This window comes from Ambystoma mexicanum, chromosome 5q (assembly GCF_040938575.1).
Source record: "Ambystoma mexicanum isolate Mex_15411 chromosome 5q, UKY_AmexF1_1, whole genome shotgun sequence".
Taxonomy (NCBI): Eukaryota; Metazoa; Chordata; class Amphibia; order Caudata; family Ambystomatidae; genus Ambystoma; species Ambystoma mexicanum.
This window is the reverse complement of record NC_090933.1, coordinates 918,984,904-919,009,480: the sequence shown is the minus strand read 5'-3', so window position 1 is coordinate 919,009,480 and position 24,577 is coordinate 918,984,904. Positions and strand designations below refer to the sequence as shown.

General features: G+C 46.5%; 1 protein-coding gene across 7 annotated transcripts in view; it reads right to left on the bottom strand.

Annotated features, from left to right (window-relative positions):
• VPS13B (vacuolar protein sorting 13 homolog B) overlaps nt 1-24,577 on the bottom strand; it is a 3,421,660-nt gene that overhangs the window by 178,538 nt on the left and 3,218,545 nt on the right. For all 7 annotated transcript variants that reach the window (XM_069621427.1, XM_069621422.1, XM_069621424.1 and 4 more), the window contains one exon: nt 7,418-7,684. In XM_069621427.1, coding sequence (XP_069477528.1) covers nt 7,418-7,684 — 267 coding nt within the window. The remainder of the gene's footprint in view (nt 1-7,417; nt 7,685-24,577) is intronic.

Here is a 24,577-nt window from a genome sequence, read left to right as displayed (position 1 = left end):
TGAAAGAAAAATATAATATACAGTGATCTTAAAATACAACGTATATGGAACCAACAAAACCAAAGTGGATTTTCGACTCGGAGCAAGCCACGCAGCTCTGAATCCAGTGGGTCACCGTGAGGACACATCAAGGGTGCATGGAGTCCCCCAAGAACTTTTACATCATCGGAGAAAACAGAACCCAGACTTGTATTTTGTCAACACGTGCAACATTTTAAATGTGAACACGTGTGGCCCGCTCCTTGACATGAAAGCGACCAGATGTCACTGATTTACCACCTGAAAAGTTCTAAGTGGTGACGGGTGCTAAGTGTTTGCTAAAAATATCAGTGAGGGCTAATCCAGGGATTGTTCTGATTGGCATATTTAGAGTCGGGGAGGATCGAGAACGAGCGCCTGCTCATCCCCAGCGGCTCCCTTGTCACACCCACTGGGGCCAGCACTTGAACATTGCCGCTGTTGCGTTAATCCCTACGCAAGCTCGACTTCACAGACCATGTGTCTTCGTTCAGCGGCACTTTCTAAACTACATTACAAAAAATTATACTAACTATATCATTTACAGATTTGGTTAACAGTTTCTATAGTTCCAAAGCCTTCCTAATCAAATGGTAAAAAAAAGTGAAGAGCGCTCTGGGTTTTCCATGCATAGTCCAATTTCTATGTTCTATTGCATTTTATCTTTGGGCTTTTATAGAACACAAACCATGACAGGAAACACCGGAGCGCTGTACACGTCATTTAGGGTAACATTTGAGGTATGGGGAGGTTCACAGTATGTGGCAGGGATGTTGCAGCCATAGGGGTGGGATGTGATATGAGAATGCAAGAAGCCTGGGCACAATCGTAGCATTTTATTTTCACGTTGTTCAATAAAAGTGATCAGTGCCTGGATTTCTGCAATTATAAAGCTGGAATAGCAGAGTCAAAGTTTCCTTTGCACGAGGAATTCTATTAAAATGTGTGACTGATTTGTCAGGTCTTTTTCCTTCACAGCTTCATCACTTGATAATTGATACAAAGCCTTACCTGCCGCACTGACCTTAGGTTGCATCCACCCAATGTTTCAAAGCCTACTTTGCCGGGAGGATAGCTCAGCGGCAACGTGCTCGCTTTGGAAGCAAGACGACACGAAGCAACGCAGGTACGATCGCCGGGTCCACGCATAGAAACCTCTGGGTATTTAAGAGCGTTATGAATACGCAATCACGACAACTACTTCTAACCAATCTGTTACATGGCCAAAGCCTTGAACGCATAAGTATTACCTGGGCCAGTGCAGCCAAGGAGCAGGATTTCCAGCCTATAAATGGCCAGTTGTCCTGTAGCCAGTGCTGCATAGTACCCAGGCTCTCTGTGACTTTCCCATTACTCCCAGAAACCCCCCAGAATGGCCCGGAGGTATCGGAGTGTGAACTGCATACAGTTGACACCGCTGTCAGAGCCCATTAATCACCCATCAATCAGAAAATATAGATTTTGAACAGCTGTGGCGATAGACCCATTCCTTTAGGCACCCCACAGGTAATGGTTGTGTTGGCTGAGATGTAATTACCAAGTCGGACTGCCTAGCACCTATCTGAGAGAAAGGATTGGATCCATGTAAATACCGTACACCATGCACATAAACTGGACCAAGACACTAAGCAGTGCAATACAATCTAGAGTGTCCATGGCAGCTGAAGACTGAACATGGTAACAGCAGAAACCATCCACTCATCACCTGTAGTTTTTCTTTCGGTAGTGAAACGGCACTTCCAGCACTGTGTGCTAAATGAAACTTAGATTGGCGTTCTCCTAGCAGCCCCTAGGTCGGCTCCCCTGAATGTTACATCAATGAATGGGATGTTGGAAATGGGTTTACAGGACAACTGGGACTGGGGCATTGACGTGGGAAAGGAACACACAAAGTATTTGGGCATACGGTTTCCCAGAAACAAAGGACATTATACCATAATGTGGCACTCCTCCTTGCCGCCCTGTGGATATTGACAGTTGCGAAGACATAACATTGATGGTATTGGTAAACAGGGTGTGGATAAAATGGTTGCGTTGCTATGCCTAATGAATGTCAAACAACTTGCATGTTAAGATACTGGTGAAGGTGTGCTGTAGATTGTATGCAATTGTAACAAAATAACTTGGGGAGGTAAGGAACCGCTCTTCTCTAAGAAGACCCTGCACACCCGTACAATCTGCAGGTTGAGGCTTACCATGTTTTAGCCGTATCAGAACAGCCTTGTATTGTCTCAAGCAAGGCCTTTCTCCCCGATGGAGCATGAGAAGTTACTGGCATCGGTCAAGATTGAATCTATCATGTCCCCAACTGGATACTTAGCACTCACCATCCTGGGTGTCAGGGTAAAGCGGCAGAATTTGTGCCTAGACACATCTTAAAAGGCACACAGAGCTGTGCAGAAGCTATGGGCCACCAGAAGGATATTTTCTATAGCCCAACTCTGGTGCCACCCAAACACAAAGATGACGGGTACAATGCTATGGTGAGATGAATGAATAATCAGGGGGGTATTGCTGCTCAGCCACCTGTATATGCGTGCCAGACTGAAGTGATTCACAACTCTGAGCTCAGAGGTCAAACTCCCATGCAATTAATTGTGGTTCAACCATGAATCTGCAGCATGGTCAAAGCATGGACAGGAAGCTGCTCAGAGCCAAAGAAACATCCCATGGAGGTGTTAAAATAGCCAGCTTTTATGTGAGGGGTACTACTGATGTCTGTTGAGATCTGCAGGTTGTGGGAAGTTGACAACATGCAGCAGTTCAATTAACATTTCTATGACTGGAACGTGGAGTTGGACGTTTAGATTACAGTGGAGGCATGGCAGAAATAACAAAGGATTATTCCAAGGGTAAGTATCAACATTTCTGTCTCACTGAAAAACCAGATGCTGGACTACAGAAAACACTGGACCCTGCACTGCATGTTGAGGGCAAAGTGGGTCCGAGTCCTCCTGGAACGCTTGGAAGAGACAGAGGGGTCTACGCACACAATTCCTGGAACTGTCCTAATGTTATGTCTGGCTGTGATGAGATAACGGAGAGGATGTTACTTGTGATGGGTGCTGTGAGCTACCTTGATCTGAGAACTAAGCTATTCAAAGATGTTGCTAAGGGGGAAGTGAAGAACAGATTGAGGAGGTAGTGGGCGAGCAGAAGAAACTAATTTGGTGGAACTGTAAATGCTGAAGGTGGCGGACTGGCTGATGGACAGAAGGAAGTTGGCAACCATGGAGTGCGAGATAATCAAAGCGATGGATCACAAGCCACTATAGGAGGGCGTTTAGGAGGGGATTTCCTTGACAGCTATGAGATTTTGTGATCTACTATTATTGTTATTACAAGAATCTCTTGGGGGAACGGAGCTCATGGTCCTGGGTCCTCTGGCCAAGTGGAGTTCATGGCCATGTTCAATTTGAGAAGATGATGAGGCTGGTTTATATTTCCTCCTATACAGAAAAAAACATGTTTGTGGTGAGTAGCCTACTCTGTTCCTAAGGTATAGTCATAAATGTTCTGATATGCACCTGGCTGTGGCATGAGTTCTGTGCTAAGTCTGTGTCTGTAACCTTTACTTCTAATTGTATCTGGGATGCTGAGGGCTGGTTTGGACTCGATTTAGAACTAGATAAGTCTACTGTCGGGGTGAAGGGTGTAGGCATGTTTTGCAATCCAAAAATGTTTGTATTCTAATGTCCCCTTTGGGGATGGGTGGGCTGGCTTAGAGTGTATTGGGAATCAGATAGAAACACTCCTAGGTGGAGGGGTGTAAGCATGCGTTGCAACATAGAAAGCTGCCGAGTGTGTATTCTTGTGTTTGTGTAACAAAGTGGTATGTTCAATAAACTATACTGAAGTAATAAATTGGTTGAAAAGTTGAAGGAATTTTATAATCCAACTTTGGCTTTTTTATTACTGGGTTCACTTTTGTGTTTGTTTCAATCTATGAGGAACCACAGCGCTTTGTGGTGATGCTATCAATACAATTATGTTGATAAATTCAAAATAATCTGATGTTACTTGATTAACTACTCACTATTCTTGAAGTATTCAGTGTTTTTGCTGCTTCAAGCATAGTTTTCATCTACTTTATGGAGAGCAGTTGAGTCACTGTTTATTGCATACACAATGAGAGGAAGCCACCCATGTGCAGATAGATGCTTGCATGTAAGAGGGGAAACAATTCTTCTCAAAGCTGCTGTCTTTTGAATCTTTGAAGAACAGCTGTTTTGCGGACTTACCTACTAGATGAGACAGACTCGATTTTTAACTTCTTAAGAAAAGTTGTAAAACCTTCACTGAACTTAGCTTTTAAAGTACTATTTCTCAGGTTTGTTCATTCAGAACAACTTGCATTTGTATTCCTCTGACGTTTTCTATGCAATGTCGGACTACAGAACACGTGATTATTATCTTTCCTTAATAATCACAATGGGGGTAATGTTTTGTGACTCTTGGTTTTTCTGCTTTACAGAAGTCTCATTGAGAGTCAGCCCTAAGCTGCTAAGTTAGACAACCTCTATGTGGGTTCAGCTCTGTGTCCAAAATGCACTTTTTATGTGCTCTCTCTCATTGTAAGTTTGAATCATTCAAGTACCTTCAACCAGGAGGTTACATTTAATAGGCAACATGTTAATGCCAGTGTCACCAAAGCAGGCCTCACAAATTCTTACAAATCCTCCCAGACCTGCAAAGTGAGTTCCTTAGTTTACATACTCGACCCTAAGGAAATGCAATTGTTCAACCAATGGTGCTGGGTGACAAACTGTTTACCAGTGCTGCGTGTAACATGGTGCAGGTCACCCTTAGCACACTTCATATTTGGTCTAATGCGGATTACCAAATGCCTGCCATGGACAGTGAAACTTGTATTTGCCATTTACTGCAAACAAAGCTTGTTTGCAGTAAAAGGCAAATCAAAGTTTCAGACATCTCCATACTCGCCACCAAGGTCGAGTACCATGCAAATAATAGTCGTTCTTCAGACAATGTCCTTGCTTGGAGAGAGTTTTGAAGGGTAGTCACTGGCATAGTCTTCCATTTCCTGTACAGTTGTTTCATTGATGTGAAGAGAAATCGAGATCATAACATGGTTGGACTAGTGTACACGAGAAGGATTTTGAACGAAAACATATTTTGCAAGATTTAGCTTCTTGCAAGTATTGGAGTGGGTTGGAATAATTTCATCTGTGCATGTTTAAGTATTTCTGTCTTAAGGAATGGTGTTGCATTATTAACAAAGCAGTGGTAACATCATCTAAAACACAAAGGTTGTGATGACATCACATACATCAATGACAATACACAGTCTAGTCAATTCTATGGACCATATGTTCACATGAACATTAGTAGAAAGAATCAGCAGGAAACTGAAAAAAGAATGCCCATCTGTACAATGAACCCTGCAGTGGGATACCTAAGAATCACAACAGCTATATCTGGGTGAAGAGGTGGAAGAGAAGAGGGGTATGCTAGACACATCCAAATACCAAAAGAATGGACATGTCATAGAAGGGGCAGACATATTTTGATATAAAGAAAACCCAAGACACAGCACAAAATATGAGGCTGAAATAGTGCACACTTTAAGAGAGTTTATCTTAAGACAATGGGTAATGGAAGCATGGAACAATCTCCTACTAGAGCAGAGGTATTCAAAATGTGGGGTGCACAGCCGCATTCCCGAGGAGGTCGCCAGACCCCAGCCCACAACATAAAAACATCTTTTTTTCTTTTTAGGGAGGAAAGACAAAGCAGGACTGGGGGAGACTTGGGAAGGTGTGGCTCATCCATAATGGGCGAGGGGGCATCGACCCAGTGGCCCTCTCTCCCATTATGAAGGAGCCAGCCCAGTGAAACACTGAGCGCTCACTGAGCTGCTTTTTCCAGCTGAGAGAGTGCTCCTGGGCTGGCTAAATTGTCAAAGGGAAACATTGTTTCCTTTTGACAGTTCAATTCCCCAGCCGCACATGCTCAATGAGCCATGCAAGGCTCAGGGCGCTTTGGTTAGCCAGCCATGCATAGCTCATTGGAAATGCTGGCTGGGGAACTGCATGTCTGTGTGTCTGAGGGGGAGCTCCTGTGCCTCCTCGCACATACAGCCCATGCAGGCTGGAGCAGGGCATTTCAGCACCCACACTCAGGACCCTGCACGCATGTGCAGGAACCAGGAAGCTTTTGCTTCGCGATTCATGTTCATGATGCAGGAGCTGGAGCGGCGGGAGGAAACGTCCGGACCGGGGCAGAAGGTACGTTTATGTTCACTTATTTTTTGTTTATGTATATGGATGCGTGTATGCTAGTGTTATGAGTAAGTGTAGGATGATGGGTGCTCCTGTGAATGATAGAGTGCTTGCCGTGTGAATGTGTGTGTATTTGTGTTGGTCTGCTGAGCTGATTTTGATGAATGGGGGAGGGGTGGTGGTACAACAAATGCATTTTAAAAACGTCTTTGTTGCACAATCCCCCTACCCACCTGCCAAAATCAGCTCTCCTTCTGAGGTGCTGTGACGCCCAGAGGACAGGGATATCTTTTTACTGGACATCTATCATAGATGTCCAGTAAAACAAACCTGTTTGACTTTTTACCCAATGTTTTTTAAAAGTATGCTCTAAAATGCAACATTTTAGCACATTATAAAAAAAATATTCCAGGGGGAGCACTCCCCCGAACCACCCTTGATTGGCTTAGGGTTCCTTGCTATGCTCGGTTGCTGTGGCATATCTGGGAGAAATAATTATGCCCCTCCACTTAAAACATTCACCAGCCGCCACTGGCCCTGATACTGTGCTGGGAGCGGGGAAGGACGAGCATAGGGACTGTGGTGGGAGCAGGATGGGGGGAGCCATGGCATACTGGTGGTAGCAGGGTGGGGAGAGTCCAGGGACATTGGTGGAAGCAGGGTGAGGAGAGCCCAGGGTCTGTGGTGGGGTGGGGAGAAGGAGCCCAGAGACTGCGATGGGAGCAGTTGGGGGAGCCCATGCACTTTACTGGGAGAAGATTGCTGTTACGCCGCACAATAGTTCATAGCCATTTGGACTTCCTGTCCTTTTGGCATTTTGGGGGTGGGGACAGCCTGCCCACATTTTGCTCAGGGGGTGGGGGAGGTTGCAGGCCAAACAAGTTTGAAGACCACTATAGTAGAGGATGTGTAAATAAAATGATAGAATCCAAAAGACAGCTGAAAGTGCAGAAAAAGCAGAAAACCACATGTGGTATTGCAATCTTAAATAACATTGGCATGTTGGATGAGCTGGTGCTCTTATGAATAAAATGTATATATTTTTAAAAAACCCCTGTAAAACACGCTTATTAAAACATTAAAATTATCGCTGGTAACAAAATACATCTATTGAATGTAAAAGCATTCATTGCCTGTAAATATATGCATCTTCACACCTGAATGATCACACTTAATTCCTCTGTGTCTTTGGACTCTAGGCAGACATCTCTTGACCATTCATCATCTCCCTTTGACTTGACACACAGCTCTGTAAGCTCGCTGTTTTCCAGAACATAGGACGGAAGCTTCTGTCTGGCTGCAAGGCAGTCAACATGTTCTCGAACGACAGCCTGTCCATCTGGCCCGATGTAATGTTGCACCACCTTTAGCTGGATGCTTTCTGACAGGTAACTGCAGATGATCTGCCTTCCGCAAATGGTGATCTAGAGGACAGATGGAAAAACAATCACAGCAAGGGTCACATTTCACTTCAGAAAGCCACACAACGGCGGATTACAATAAAACGGGCAGGGAGCAGTGGGGCTTGCATTGGTACCCTGAAACGAGTAACTAACTGCTCAAATTGTAGTTTTTGGCTCTTTGTAATATTGTGGGCAAACATGTTCCCAACCAGGCAGTTCCCCTTTCATTTAATGCTGACATCCTGATGTTCAACCTTTTCGTTAATTGTCTTGGGTTATAGCTCCTCTACCCCAGACTCATCTCTTCATTCTGCAGCCCCCCCTGAGTTGTTCACGCAACTGAAGTCATTTATTTCTATTTTTTACTGAACACGTCTACCCTTTATTCCTTCACCACAATATACTCAAGTACTGCTGGACCAAGTGCAGTTTTGCACAAAAGAACTCACACAGATTTTTATCTGCCACGCTTTGCTTTTTAATTCAACTTCCCATTAACAGGACACACGAGGACTCCTTTTTTGGCTGTCGACAATCAATTCATGTAGATGAACTACAGGCATCCTGAAGCCCAAGACCCTTCTCACTGAAGTAATTGCTATGAGAAACACTACCTTCAAAGACAGAAGTCTTAAGGGACAAGTAGGGGGTATAGGCTTCAAAGGAACCACCATAGAAAATGGTAGAACAAGAACACATTTTAGATCTCAGGGAGAAGCCTAGAAATCCTTTAGGGAATTGTAGGACCACGGGCAATGCAAAATAAAATCCTTGCTCAGGACTCTTTTTAGAAATGGAGAGAGTTGCCAAATAGCCCTTCACAATATTTACATTCAGGTCAGCCTTTGGCAACAAAAGCATACACTTCAAAACATTACCGTTGGAGAATAACAACACGCAGAGATCGCTGTTCCAGGACCAACTTACACATTTCTGCCACCAGCAAGTGTAGAGAGACTTGGTGGTCAAGTGCCTTGCAGAAAGCATCACACCGAGGACTGTGAAGGCATCATAATAATAAAAATAATAATAAAAAAAATAAAATTGATATAACCATGAAGCAAGACATAGACAGTACTTAAAGGGCAAACAAAAGATATTTATTAATTTAAATGTCATGATGTTTGAAGGCCTAACTTGTCCTATGCATAGGTGGGATTTCCCTACCTGAACTAAACTAAGGAAAGTCTGAGTCAAAGAGTTCAACTTAATAGGCCGTCTATGTCCAAAATCTATTCTTGTGCCCACATGTAGAACAAACAAATGTGTAGGGATGTCAAAGTCAAAATAAACAGTGTTCAACCTAAAGTTCTGAACTTCGGCCAGCTCACAGCTTCCTCTCAGCTCCCTTCCCCAAGCACAAGAAAGTTCCATGAAAAAGTGTCTTAAGTTTACCTTTCTCCAGTTCAAGGTATGATATGATAAGTCCGTTATAACGCACTTGTACACAAGTGTTTCTAGGCGCGACAAGACAAGGGAGGGAAGGCAGAGGAAGGACAAGACAAGCGATCTTACTAGGCCTTGTGACATTCAGATTGTGCGAGAGCGAGAAGTGCAAGGGGAAAAGGGAGGGGGGAATTGCAAGGGAGAGGGGAGAGGAAAACAGGGCAGCAATGCTCTGAGTAAGTGCAGCCAGGGCAGTGTGGCTCTGGGTAGTGCAAAGAGAACAAGGGGCTGTAGGGTTACAGTTACAGCCCCTAAGTGTATGGTAGGCCCGGAGGCACTAACAGGGTGACTGATCAAGAAAGAGCCTGGTACCTAGTGATACTCTGAGGGTAGCCAAGCAAACAGTTGGTCCAGCAGACAGGTAGGTCAGGGCAGGGGAGGGAGAGAGAGAATGTTTTCAGTTGCTTCCGGAACTTCAGGTGGTCCCGCTCAAGTTTGAGAAGGGCCAGAGGGAGGCACCTGCAGAGGAGAGAGATCTACCCCTGTGCTCTAACTGGAGATGCATCTAACGCTTAGAGAGTTGGAGGTAGATGAGCGAAGGGCTTGAGAAGGAAGGTATTGTGGAAGAGAGCGTTGGATGTAGTGCGGGCTCCGGCCCCAGAAAGCCGTGTGGACAATGCAAAGGGTCTTGAACTTGATCCTTGCATTCACCGGGAGCCAGTGAAGAGATTTCAGGGCTGGAGAGATACAGTCCCTGGGCTTGAGGCCATGGACACGTCTTGCAGTCCTGTTCTGGATTAGTTGCAGAGAGTAGAAGAAGGCAGATTGAGAAAGAGGCTGTTGCAGTAGTCCAGCCTAGAGAGAACCAGGGCTCTGGAGACAGTGAGCTTCTGGGGGAAAGTGAGAAAGGGAATAGTCCCTTTGAAGCGGTGCAGCTGGTAGTGGGACTTCTTGGTGACGTGCAATATGTGAGGTGAGAAAGAGAGAGTGGAGTCGAAGATGAAGGTTTTCTGCCTTGCAGGAAGGTGAAGGAAGAGGGCCCAAGGCGGACGGCCAGAGTGAGAGAGGGAAAGCAGGGGTCCCAATGTGTAGGATCTCCATCTTACTAGCATTAAGGCAGAGATTGTTGGAGGCACACTGATTCTGAATCGGGGATAGACAGTCAGGAATGAGCGAGAGAGGAGAGGAGGATGAGGGGGAGCCTGAAGGAAAAGTGAGTGCCATCTGCATAACACAAAGTTAGAGAATGTAGAGAATGTAGAGATCAGATGGGTTAAAGGGGCTAAGTAGTGGTTGAAAAACCAGGGTGAGAGGATACAACCCTGGGGAACACAACAGGTTGAGAGAAAGGTGGCAGAAAGAAAGGGACCAAGTTGGACCTCGGAGGGGTGGTCCGAGAGGAAGGAGGTCAGCCACTCCAGTGCCTGATCCATGATGCCCAGGTTCTCACAGGGTTGATTGATCAGGATGGCCTAGTTGACCGTGTCGAAGATCAGAGGAAAGACCAAGGAGGATGAGGGCAGATGGAATGCTGGAATCAAGGTTAGAGAGCAGATCTTCATGGGTGTTCAGGAGAGCAGTTTCCATGCCTCTGGCAGCTCTGAAGCCAGACTGATGGTCATGGAGACAACCAACAGATTCAGTGTGGAGAGTAAATTGGGAGATGGACAGCTTTTCCAAGAGTTTGGGCGATAGTTTGCTGGACAGGTAGGATTGGTAGACGGCTTCTTGAGGAGAGGGTGCACAAGGGAGTGCTTAAGGGGAGACAGGAAAGCTCCAGTGGCGAAAGAGTGATTACGGAAATCAGCCAAGGCTGGAGCGAGGGTGTCAATATGGTCCTTGATGGTTCTGGAGGAGCAGGGGAGCACCTGTTTGGACGACCCTTTCATAAATCGGACTTGTCTAGAAACCTTGTCAAGTGTTGTCAGAGAGAAAGAGGACAAAGGAGGAGGAGAGGGAGAGATGGGCAAAGGGAGGCCGAGAGAGGAAGAGGAGATAGAGGACATGATGTCCTGAGGTTTAGGGGAGAAGTGAGAGGCCAGAGCCATACAGAGGGCCTGGGAGGGCACAGGAGAGGTAGAGACTGCAACAGGATTAGCCAGTTCCTTGCAGATTTTAAACAGTTTGGCCGTGTTGTTAGAGGCCGCAGAGACGCGGGCTTGAATGTGTGCTCTCTTCTTGGACAGGACAGAGAGTCTATATTGCCTTTGGAGCAGGCAGCAGGCCAGTTTGTCAGAGGATGCCCCCAAAGGCATCCACTTACTCTCAGCCTTCCTGCACTTGCGTTTCGGGACAGTGAGGTCAGAATCATACCAAGAGTTGCACTTGAAGGTAGGCTTCAGCTGGATTCTCATGACAGGGGCAAGGATGTCCAGAGTGTTGGAAAAAGAAAGATGCAGGTTAGAAAGGGCTGTGTCAGGGTGTGAGTCAGCCGCAGGAGTTGGAGGAGCAGAGAAAGTAGAGGAAAAGGCATCCACTGACACATGCTTCATGGGCCAAATGAACGAGAAAGAAGGTGGCAGTGCTGGGGAGTCTTTGCCTGAGGGATAGAGAGTTTCAGGTGAGAGGAGAGTAGAAAGTAGTCAGTCCAAGAGAGAGGAGTGGTGAGAGGGTTAGAGAGGGGGATGTCTGAGGTGATGAGAACATCCAAAGTATGTCCGCCAGAGTGTGTCGAACCAGAGGGCAGAATGGAAAGAGAGAGTGTGTTGCAGAGGGTGCGGAAAAGCCCAGAGGAGGGATTAGAACTATCCAGGTGGATGTTGAGGATGCTTCGTGTTACATTTATGGGTGCAGGTCCCAAACTCGCACTTTCTGCTTTCTCATTCTCTCTGACTCCTGCCAAGTATTACTGTGCTTTTCCCAATAGGGAATAGTTCCTTTCTCTCTATCAGGGTCGCAGACCCTAGATTCTCGGCTTCTTTATCTTCTCAGATTTCTCAACCACTTTCTTGGAGCCCTGGCGCCTCCCCATGTAACCCGCGTACCTTTCTGCATGGTCCGCGGTGGTAGTGGGAGTTCCTGGTCTACTGCGGTCTGCTGTGGGGCTTCCCCGTTACTCTCTATCTCCCGGTTAGAGTGGTTCCTTCTTCCCTCACTAGCATGACTTCAGGGACGCCAGTAGCTTCCTCTTCTCGGTTCGTCGAGCGGTCCTTCCACACTGGACCTGCTTCACACTGGCTTGCTCCCTCTCAGCGTCCTGGTCTGCCTCCTCTCTCTTCCCTCGACCGTGCTGGCTCTGGCGGTTCCTCCAGGAGGGCTCGACAACATTGTGAGTCCTTCCTCAGTTTGTATACTTGTACAATGTCCATATAGACTAGGATGCTTACTGTTAAAATGGATTTCTGAACTCTGACCTGGTGGGCAGAGGCTCAGAAGGCCAGCCTAGTTTCTTAGAACAGGGTAACCTTCTGGACAAGCCAAACCAATCAAGGTAGCATTAGCGGCAGTCAAGACTAGGTCTCAGGAGGGGTGAGGATGACTGAAAGACCTCAATGAGCACACAGATGAAAGGACACTTACAAATCACTCCCAGTCAGGTGTGTGTATATATATATATATTATTAACAGTAACACTTTTACACCAACACATTCCTACTAAAATAAATATATACAACACCAAACGGCCTAAAGGGTTAATGCACCACATGGGTCCACAACCTAGAAAGTGAAGGAAGCAGGTAGTGCAGCAATTCTGCAGTAATCACAATCCTAACTGAAAGGTCTCTTGTAGGGTCTGTAGCAGCTCAGGAAGGTGGGTGAGGTGATGCAGAATAAGTTCCCACTATTCGTCTACCCAAGGGAGCAGAACAGGTTCCAGGAGTTGGGAATGGTTTGATAGCTCAGGCTGTGGAAAGGAAAGCAGCCCTCAAGGGCCACTCGTGTGTGAAAACAGGGGGATGCGCTAGGGGCCACCGGTGAAGGGTGCAAGTACTCGCCAACCCCTGGCGCACTCCGGACTAAACTTCGACAGTCGAGTCCACTTCGTTGCAGGTTCAAATGCAGCAATTGTGCGCTCTGTGGCTTTCAGCTGCAAAGATACAGCGATGGTTCCCAAACGGGACAGTGGCGATTTCTCCGCTCCTAGTGGCTGGATCAGGCCAGTTTCACTGTAGCAGGCTTCAGGGCACAGAGGGGCACAGCAGCAAGGCACTTTGCAAAATTTGTCACCACGGCTGGGCGATACGGTAACTGCGTGCACTCTGGTTTGGGTGCTCTCTCTGTACTTCAGACCTGGGAATGCCAAGTGTACGAAATTCGGGATGAGAGTGCTGTGAACACAGAGCTAGCGATGTACCAAGTTTCAAGGGTCTTTTCGAAATGGCAGCGGTAACAGAGCAAAGGTCCTGCGCAAGCTGGTCAGTCCACTGGTTGGCCCAGGGACACTTCAGAGAAGGCTTACATACAGGGATTGATGAAGGTGCCGAGAATAGTTAGTCCCACTATTCCAATGGGTCGAAGCGTCTTCGCAGACCTTCGAGTTCAATCGGATGCAGAGGGGTCCAGCGGGACGACAGAGGGCTCAGGGTGCCAAACCATCCAGTGGGTCACCAGCAGTTCCTCGACTCGGCTTTTTAATTTCATGATATTGAGATCCTATCCATCGTTCAGTGAGAACTCCAGAAATAGACATGGTATGGGTGTTTGGAACCTTCTCTTATCCAGAATCGCCTTCGTGCCAAAACAAAGAGGACCCAATGGGAGATCTGCTCACATACAGGCACACTATACGTGGGCCAATCATGGACTACGGTGGTCCCAGGCATTCACAGCACCCCAGACTCTCTGGCACCCAGGATGTGTATAGGAACCACAGTCCAACCCACATCCTGGAAGCACACACACAAGGCATGCGGAAGCCCGCAAAAGCTTGGCGTTTCACGGGAGAATGCATGCCCAAATAAGGACTGACCCGGTTCACTTGATCTGGGGAAGGTGAAGTGGCAAGATGGCCATGGGACAGGACAAAGAACCTTGTGTCATGGCCATTTTGGAGCCAGGCCATTTATTCGTACCAAACGCAGTATACACGGTTTACCTGGCAGGAAAGAGTTAAAATTACATGAAATGATAAGCTGCCACCAGCTCTGTCCAAGGCATATCTGCACTTCTGCTAAAAAATCCTTTCAGGGTGTCTAAGGCCTTTAGAAATGTTAGGAAGACCCAAGTGCACTGTACTGTAAGGTACATTGTGCACTTGCAACATGTTGCAGAAAAGTTGCAACATTGTAAAGGACTAAGGGAAACAAAGTCTCCCAGTACTTGGCATTAAGGGCATGTCAGTTTCCCCATAACAAAGTGAGCGAAAAGCCCAAGGGAGTGCAGCAGAAGGCTGTGCTCCACTGGCAAAGTCAGACTATGGTGTAAAACGGCAGCAAAAAGTTGGGGGGTACACAACTGGAGGGAAAACTTCACATAAATGGGAATCTTTCCTAACACTTACTATGGTTCCACGCGGAGATCTTCATGGCTCCACACACCTTTCTCGTCTCAGTACAAGTATGATCACTCCTTATTAGGCTGGTTGGACTCTTCCCCGTCCCAGTATCCCAATATACTTCAGTCAAGTGGTCTCTACTCTTCCTCGTCTTAGTGGTTCTCATAAGGGCTGGATTATCTACTTTACACAGGTACTGTGCCCCAGAGAATGAGGATGAGGGAGGTTGGGATGTATTTTGTACATAACGTGTTCTCCCCGAAGAGTCGTCCCTAGTCCTATGGGGGATATGATATGATATGATTGTTTATTTATATAGCGCCTATACACAATGTGTTTCAAAGCGCCTCAAGGCAAGGGAGGGAACAAGGAAAAATACAACCACATTCTTACAGGCCATGAACAGTAAGGATGTGAAATTAACTATCGTACTCGGCCTGACGACATTTCAGATAGTGCAAGAGCTAAGACATAGACAAGGAAGGGAGGGGACAGTGGGAAGGAAATGGAAACAGACAGGCGCCTACCATACTAGGCCTGACGACATTTCTGGTAGAGCCGGAGAAAAACAAAAGGTGAGGGAGACTGGTGCAGAAAGGGAGGGGAGGAACAAAACAAGCGACTATCATACTAGGCCTGACGACATTTCAGATAGTGCTGGAGGGGTGGTGGGGAGGAAAAAAACAATAATGGAAGGGTGGAGGAAACAGACGAGGTTGCTATCATATTAGGTCCAGGGACAATTCTGTTAGACTAAGTGCAAAGAAGAAAGTAAGGGGAGGAGATAGGAAAAGGGAGAATGCAAAGGAGGAGAGAAAAGAGAGTAAGCAGTTAAAAAGAGTGGAGAAGCAAGAGTGGAGAGCGAATACAATTGCAGAAGTCAGTAGTAACACATAATGTTGCAAGCCAGGATACAAGATGAAGATGGGAACAGCATGATTCAGGGCCACCATGAGTACAAGATGCAAAGGAAGTCCAGCATGAGAGTTGAGAAAGAGTGACGCACCGTGAATGAATGAAGTCCATAAAAGTAAAATCCAGCATTGGCCACAAGACAGTGATGGTGAAGGAAGGCACCAGGTGGGTGGGGCTTGCTAAGTGCTGAAAAAGCGCAGCAGGCAGGAAGGTACCAGGTGGGCGGGTCTTAGGCCAGGTGACCTAGATCCACTTGAACCGGTTCCCATCTGCAAAAGAAAAGAAGCTGGAGGGCTCCTTAAGTAGGGAAACAGAGCGGCAAGCAGGAAGGCACCAGGTGGGCGTGGCTTGCTAAGTGGTGAAAAAGGGCGGGAAGCAGGAAGGCACCAGGTGGGCGGGGCTTGCTAAGTGGTGAAAAAGAGCGACAAGCAGGAAGGCACCAGTTGGGCAGGGCTTGCTAAGTGGTGAAAAAGAGCGGCAGGCAGGAAGGCACCAGGTGGGCGGGGCTTAGGCCAGATGACCTAGATCCACTTGCACCTGCTTCCCATCTGCAAATCCCTCCACATGAGAGCCTCCAGCTGAGTACTAACCCCATAGAGACTATCGGGTAGTGGCCTCACCTCCCTGGCCTCATGGGAAGGGGCTCCCCCAGGGGATAAGGGGCGACATCTATGATCAGGTTCAAACTGTGAGGAACCTAAGGGCATTCTCACTTGTTTTACTCCAGGATCCTCCTCTCAGGTGGCCAGCAGAAGGCCATTGCTTTTGATCCTGACCCTTGGGGTGGCAATGCGAGGGAGGATCACCTGGGTGGTGGGAACTTGGGGAACGGGGAGAGGACGTCCTTAAGTGAGACATGGTATCCCCTTTCCCTTTTCATATCCCCTTTCCCTTTTCAAAATTAACCCTCTATCCATCAGTCCTTTGTAGGCTACTGTCGGTCTTTCCAACCCCCAAAATACACCCTGCCCCATGCCCCGAAACATCACCTTACTACTAGAATGAGGAGGACACATCCTCGTTTGGGTAAGATTAATCTAAGTCAGTATTATAATGTTAATACAAACACACATAGATCAAGCACCAAGACAAGGAGGACAAAACACAGAGTTATGCACACTTCCTTTAATTGAAATCCCTTCAAACACCACTCTGGTATTGAGACGAGGAAGAGGGCCATGGAGGATTTTAGTTGGAGCAGCCAAGCATGTCCAGCTAATAGGTCTCACCATGGTCAGGCAATTGAATGCAATGACCCGCACCTGTGGCCAATTACAATCTGAAGGTGTATAAAAACGCGGGCTGCCCAGCACAGAGGGAGAGACAGCCTGGAGCGAAAGAAGTGGGCTGGAGAACCGGAGTGGGCTGGAGAGGAACAGACTGGAGAGGAGCTGTGCCGAGCAGGAGTGAGTGAGAAAGAGATGCTGAGGGCAAGGCTGACTGTGCGAGGTTCTAGAATTCCTGGTGCCCTCCCTGTCAGGTGTATGCAGCAGGAGCTGTGGGACACCGAAGCCTTCCGGTCGCCACAGGACTCCAGGAGAGTGAGCGGTGCTCTCTGTAGCTGGCACCAGAGAAGAGCAGAGCCATTCTGCGCAGGATTCTAGGAGAGCGATCGAAGCTTGCTGAGGCTACCGCAAGAGAGGAACGAAGCGAATAGAAGCCTCAAAGCGAAGGAACCCGAGGGAGCTGCTGTATACAACCGGTGAGTGAGAACAGTGAAACAATCATATCGGGGTGCTCCGGTACCAGAAACAAGCACATTTAAAAGGCAAACAAGCTGAAAGTTGTTGGAAGCACTTTTGAAGGTCAGAATAAGTGTCCTTGAATACTGAACAAGTTGAAAGTTGTTATATGCACTTTTGAAAGCAGAACCAAGCAATTTTGAATACCGAACAAACTGAAAGATATTGTAAGCACTTTTGAATGCTGCACACAACAAAAGCAAGTTATGAGCACTTGTGAATAAAGCGAAAGCAAGGTGGTGCAAATAGGAGGTACCACAGAATGAATTGTAAGAGATACAAGTGGTGGAAAAGGCAAAAGAATACCAAGAAGGGTATGAAAGAGAAAGTAAGTATTGGCCAAAGCTACAGAAATTCAAGGAACTGCAATTTAAGAGGAAACCTGAGTTATCAAGAGCCAGGAGAATACAGAAAGTTTGACAAAGTGCATAGGGGTATCGGTTGCGTGACCTGTAATGGATGGACCATGTGGCCCGACAACTGCGCCTAGACCAAGTGGCCCCTTTATGGAAAGAGATGATGAAAGTAAACTAAGAGATTTGGGTTTTGCAACAGCCGCTTATGTGAAATTGAAGTCAAGCAACAGACTTACCTATGTGAACAAATTAAAGGAATTGATGACAGAAGATTTGGGAAGGGTCCTAAAGAACTGGTATTGTTTTGAACTGGTATTACCTTGAAAAGCTGGAAGATTTGAATTTGTGTTGTTTCAGAAAAGCTGGAAGATGTGAACTGGTGTTATTTTGAGAAAGCTAGAAGATTTTGACTCTTGGGGAAGGGATCCCTGAGGCTTTGTGAACTTATTTTGAACTTGGGGAAGGTGAAGCTCATTCCAAGCCAAGAGCTGGAAGAAGCTCAGAACTTCATTTCAAACACTATTCATTTTGATGCTGACATCCCTACACAGTGTATACAGTTAGTTGTGAGGGCAACTATAGGTTTTGGACACAGAGAGAGTTTTGATTCGTACTTCCTGACGCAGACTAATCCTTAGTTAGGTAAATCCCACCTTAGCATAGAGCATATTATGCCTTATTCCATCCGCCTTTTAAGTTAATAAAGCACGGTTTAGAAATCCAAACAGCAGAACAGGCCCACCAGGTCCAGGTGCTCTTTTAACCACTTCTTCAAGTACTGTTCAATGCTCGGAGTTTGATTCCTTGTGCACCCAAATCTACCTTTGTTATCCTGTACTCACAGCTTCAGTTGTTAAGTCTGCCTTTGTAAAATGACTTGTGATTTCAACTATTATAACATATCCTCAGCCTCTGAGATACTTTATCTGCCTCTATAACTCGCAAGGTGACCTTATGCAGATCCTCTCTGGTCAAAGTTACCTTTTAATGCTTTTAGTGTCTCTTATTGTGGTTAGGAGCACCTTTGAGGTGTCACCTTGCTTGGCTCTCTACAGTAGTATCTGTGATCTGGGCAACAACTCCTACTGCGTAGCTAGTTGAATGCTCATCTACCGTGCAAACATGTCTGCTTTGGGTTGTTGCATTCCTGTGCCTATTAGTATTTGGTTACGATTTGCCGCTTAAGTTACACAGATGCACAGATCCCACACTAGGGGCTGAAGAGAAGCAGGCTGCAGTATCCGTCAGCAAGTTCCAATCGTAGCATCAGACCACCATGCATACTGCCCCCTTCTGCCAACCTGCGGCTAAGGCTGAAGACATAGCCTGCAGTTTCGCTATGAAATAGCAGTTAAGGACTGCACACCCCCACTAAGAAGAATGCACCTCAGCGGTCTCTTTCCCTTTTGCATGTGGGCTGCACCTGCCACTTTCCAATCAAAGACGCGTTCCTGCCCCCTTTTTAACTCCACAACAGCACCTCAGATGAGGTGACAGTAGGAGGAAGCTCTATCAGCAGGGGACCAATCACGTTTTTTTTCTTTCCTCAGAACTTTTATTTAAACAAGGATATGATACAAAGACCAGTTGTGTCAGCAGTGTCAACGACAGTTAAGAAAATTAGGAAACAGTTTAGTTCCCAGTGCACCCACCCCAACAATCCACAGTTCACAGCACTCAGCCTGCAACCCACTAGCTCACAGCAGGGAATTGGTCAACAAAAAGGGGGTCCTGAAAGACAGAGCTGGGTAAGTTTGGCAGTAATTGATTAATGGCAACCAGACATTTATGTGTTTAGTTAGTTGGTTAATCATATGGGACGTCACCTTCCCTACCAATAGAATATCCCACACCTTGATCCACCAGTGAGCAAGAAGTGGCCCCTCCCTGCACTTCCATCCGGCGACTGTGATCCTGGAAGTAAGTAGGAGCTGTGTGACCAACTGAGCCATAAACTCTGATTTCATCATTATTGTTTTAAACCACTTTGAATCATTCAAGTTGTTAGCACGTTCATTGTTTGTGCCTTGCATTTAATATGTTAACTTTCTATGCAAACATTTATTTTAAAAGTACTTGAACAGTCCATTGTAACCATTTGGTAGAGTACGCAGCACTGGGGATGATCCTCTGTAGTGGTTTATGTGCAGTTTTGGAGTGTCCTTGGGCCAAGGACACATTCTCTGCAATACTCCATACCATTCCCCCTCAAACATGTGAACAATATCTTTTACCTATTTCATAAGTAGTGGTTCCCATCCCTTAATCTTTAATTGCAATCCTTCTTCACATCAATCGGAGGTTCGACTGTCCATTTCCTCACAGGCAACACCACTGTCATGTACCACCTCAACACGATGGGTGGAGGTGGGTTCGCTCAAGCTGTGCAAGTAAGCCATGTTCCTGTGGTTTTTGGTGATCTAGAATGAGGTCACAGTGACAGTATCATGCCTCACCAGCAGTCCGAACTCTCAGGCGTACGTACTAAGTTGGCTCCTAGTGCTCTCACATGAGTGGGAGCTTAATGGGGAAATTCATTCTCCGGTTGCCACCTGCCACAGGTCTGTTCATAACTAGCTCAAACAGGAAGTGCAAGACCACCTGCCTCAGATAATGTCCTGTGGGGGACTCCCTAGGAGATGCACTGGTGATTGCCCTTGATTGGGATTGAGGAAGTCGAAGAGGGCTCCAACTCCCATGGCCCTTGATTACGAGGCACCAGGTGTGTATGACCTGGTACCCTGTCGTTCTGGGCATGCTCTTGTGACCTTCTTTGGGGGAAGATCTCTGACCCAATCACATGTCAGAGTGCTTCACCCTTATGCCAGGAATCTGAACTTTAAAGCCTGACTATTGAGACGTTGAGGTACAAGGAGTGAGATCTCCTGAGTAGGTCCTGTGAAAAACCCAAGGGTATTCTTACTCCTACTCCCCTTGGATCCTCTGCGCAGGTGGCCAGGGAAAGGCCATCACTCTTGGATCCTGACCCTGGGGAAGGAGAAGTGAGGGAGGATCACCTGGGTGGAGGGTCCTTGAGGATTGGGAGTGGGAGTGGGGAACCCTTGGGCGAGTCATGATATCCCTCTTTTCCCATTGATGACAAACCTAACCCTCCTCTGACCTTTTTGGGCTCTTTTAAGCCATCTCCTCTTGTTTTTCTGCACATGACCTCTGACAGTACTGGGACGAAGAAGAGGTAACTAGGAGTAATGCACACTAACATGCACCACTTTGGTAGTGAGTCGAGGAAGAGGGCCTCAGAGCAGTACCATTGTAAAGATCAGTCATGTCTTGCTAATCAGCCTAACTTTAGTCAGGCAATTAAGGAAAAGGATTCACATCTGCAACCCCTTTACACCACTCAGGTGTATAAAAGAGCTGTGTGCAGGAAGGTGAGAGGAGAGGGGCGAGCCGCTGGTGGATGCCGTGATGAGCTGTGTTGCAGCAGTAGAAGCAAACTGAGGAACGAAGCAGCGGAGGGTCCGTGCAAGTTGGAAGCTGGAGCTCCATGGCACAGAGGCAAGGCGAAGGAGACCAAATGAGAGGTCTATCATTCTATCATCAAGACATTTTGTTCTCCCGAGGCACTGCAAGAGCATGAGAGTGTCTGAGGGGCAGAGAAAATACCCAGAGAAGGAAGCCAGTGCGACATTGGAAAAGATTTTACAGTGAGCTAGTGAGTTTCCCTGATAGAGTATTATTGTAAACGAGAGGCTCGTAAAGTCAACTGCTATTGCTGAATGAGTGCAGAGACATATACAGTGTAACGGAGTGGTCGTGTGCCTTGTTAAAGGAACAGGCACGTTTTAGAAAAGTCTCAGAACAAGACAAAGCCTTCCTTTTGGACCAATTAACGTGTTTCTGAAGTGTTCACACACCCAGGGAAAAATGTTATTAAATCCAATGCATATTGAACTAAACAAATCAAATGAATATTGAATACAGAACCAAAGGAAAGGAAGCCAATGCATATGGAATCCCGTACCAGAAGGGAAACTTAAAGAAAGCCAGTGCACATTAAATGCCGACCTTAAGAGAAACTTAACATTGAAGCAAATCATTACGCTTTGAATACTGACTGCATGGGACACAACACATGGATTCAAAGCTCAAATCTAAATATAATTAAACAACACAACATTGCATAAAAATCTGAACTGTATATTAACAAAACCGAAAAATGGGTGCACAACAAATGAACTGGAACTTTGAAAGATAAAGGAAAGATAACCAGCAAACCGTGATAAGTGAATACAGTGCAACAGGGCTACCATTTAAAAAAAGGTGTAACCCATGGTGGCAAATCCACAAGGAAGTTAAGGGAAAACCATAGGAACCCCAAAACCACCCCCCTAAACCCACAAACCAATACGTATGGGTGACTTGGTGCACAGGAGCAAGTATCAAGGAAACTTTACACAACATTGAAGTCTTAGGAAAGGGAACCCTGACACTTGGCAAGTTTATATGGGTTGTCTTGGGATTGGAATCTCAGGAACCCCTTTTGCTGGATTGTGTTGTTTTGAAACTTGGGTAAGGGAACCCCAGGACAAGTAAAAGTAACTTGGTGCACCGTAGCAAATACCAAGGAACCTGGTGTGAACAATTGAAGTCTTGGGGAAGGGAACCCTGAGAACTGCCAGGTCTAGATGTGTTGTTGGGGGATCAGAATCTCAAACCTCTCTTTCTTTTGATTGCGTTACCTGATGTCTGGGGAAAATAACCCAGGATTGGTTATGAATTATAGTACCTGGTCTCCAACCCATGCCTCTCTATAGCTGATACCTACACCAGTGCTTCCTCCAGATAGACTCTCACTGACATCCTCTTTGTCGTCCCCTCTCCAGACCTATGGGCCCTTCATATGATCTCTGTTCTCTCTGCTTTCTCTTCCTCTCCCATTAACAGTGGCACTAGGTGGGAGGTCCTCCTGGCCCCCTTTCGCTCCTTCAAGACCATCATTAATGTCTATCTGAAAGTCACCGTCTTGGTTAAGGACCCTCAGCCCAATCTCCCCCTTTTTGATAGGCGTTTCCTGCATTTTATCAACTTCCTCCCTTCTCCCACTACTCCTTCTGCCACCTCTCTGGCACCCGCATCTTCCACCCCTGCCCACCCTCGGTCCTCTCGACCACCTCCACAGGGTGCACCTCAAGCATGTACCCCTCCATGGAAGTCTTTCCAATTTGGCAACCTGCTCCAAGTCGCTACTCTCAACTCTTCTTCTGCTGTCAAACATTCCTCCGACATCTGTCAACTCCTCGAAGAACTCAACCTAGATGATCTTGCTCTCACCGAGACATGGTTTACGGCCATTTCTGTCACAGGTTTTGGCACTCTGCTCCCTGTGGGCTACAAGATCCTCTCTGAAACCAGAACCAACCGTCCTGGAGGTGGAGTAGCCCTGATCTTTCTGAAGTGGTTCACGGCCTCTGTCATCCCTATGCAGGCCTACTCCTCATTTGAATGCTTGGTCTGCAGGCTCTCTATCTCTCCTGGCCTCTCCCTAACTGTGGTCACCATCTACAGGCCTCCTGGCCAGGTCGCCCTCTTTCTCTCTGAATGGGCCGATCTCTCCTTGCATCTACTTCTCAATTTCTCCTCGGGTTACAGGGGAGGCGCCAGGGCTCCAAGAAAGTGGTCGAGAAATCTCAGAAGATAATGGAGCCGAGAATCTAGTGTCTGCGACCCTGATAAAGAATAAGGAACTATTCCCTATTGGGAAAAACACAGTAATACTTGGCAGGAGTCAATCAGATAGAATGAGAAAGCAGAAAGTCTGAGTCTGGGACCTGCACCCATAAATGTAATAAGAAGCATCCTTGTTGTTCTTCATAGTTACAGTGCCTGGCAGGGGAATAAACAAGGTTGGCTGTGCCTGGAAAGATGAGAAAACTCAGTGGAAGGAGCCATCCCCGCTGGCATGCTGAATAGTACAGAACTGAGAAAGAGGATGGGAAGCAGCCATTACTACAGGCATTTTGAACTGCAGAAATAACGCTTGAAAAGCACAGGGGAAGAGAAGCATCTCCCTGGCATTCAGAGGTGTTTTTTGTAAAGCTGGAAGGGATCAGGGAAAGGAAGTAATTCCCCTGATATTGTGAAACCAGTTGAAGAGCCTGAAAAGGTTAGGGGGAGAGATCCATCCCCCCCAACACTGGTTAACTGGACATTTGTGAATACCAGAGACTTGTTTTTCATTGATGAACATTGTGAGAGAAGTCAAGAGAAGGGAGTCATTCTCTTGGCATTGTGAAAAGCCTGAGAAAGGCCACGGGAGATGAGAAATATCCTTTTTACATCACCCGAAAGTGAACTTTGGCCTTTCATCCAGTAGAAGGGAGCCATTCTTCTGGACCAAGATCATCAACTTTTTACTTAGTTTAAGTTAGTGTCAGGGAAGGAGATGGGGTTGTGACACACAACGGTGGACTACTTGTTTTTGACAGACATCCTGACAGAGTCATTAGTATTTGATTGAGACAGGGAAACCCCTCTTAATAATAGGGCCAGGTAGGGTTTTCTCTTTTATTTGTATGCAATAAAAGTCAATAACCAAAATATGTCACCCATGTGTCAGTCTCCTACTTCTGCAAACTTAAAATAACCAGTCATGGGAAAGGTTGGTCATCAATGGGAAGCAGTTGGACAGCCAAGAAGGTGCCCATGCTATTACAATCATCACATTGAGTGGAGACATTGGATCCACACATGCAGCTGTGAAATCTAGACAGTAGAGCAGAGCTACACATGACTGAATGAGTTGTACCTTTCCACTGAGGACCAATACATCTGCTGCAAGGAGGAGGTTAGCAATGGTCAATATGGACATGTTTACTTCATAAATAGGTTGGTTACAATGGTTGGTTCCAAATGTCCTAAAAGCCAAATGGAGATGGAACAGCTTGGTGGACTCCTTTGCTAGTGTAAACCTTATCATTTGGAGATTTGCCATTCCAGAAGCCACCACTGAAGACCTGTAACTGCAGTAGATGTGGCAATGCTGCTATAAGAATTGTGCAACCAATATTACAAATGAACTGATAGTGGGACACTAAAAGGTTGGGAGGTGGTCTGTAGA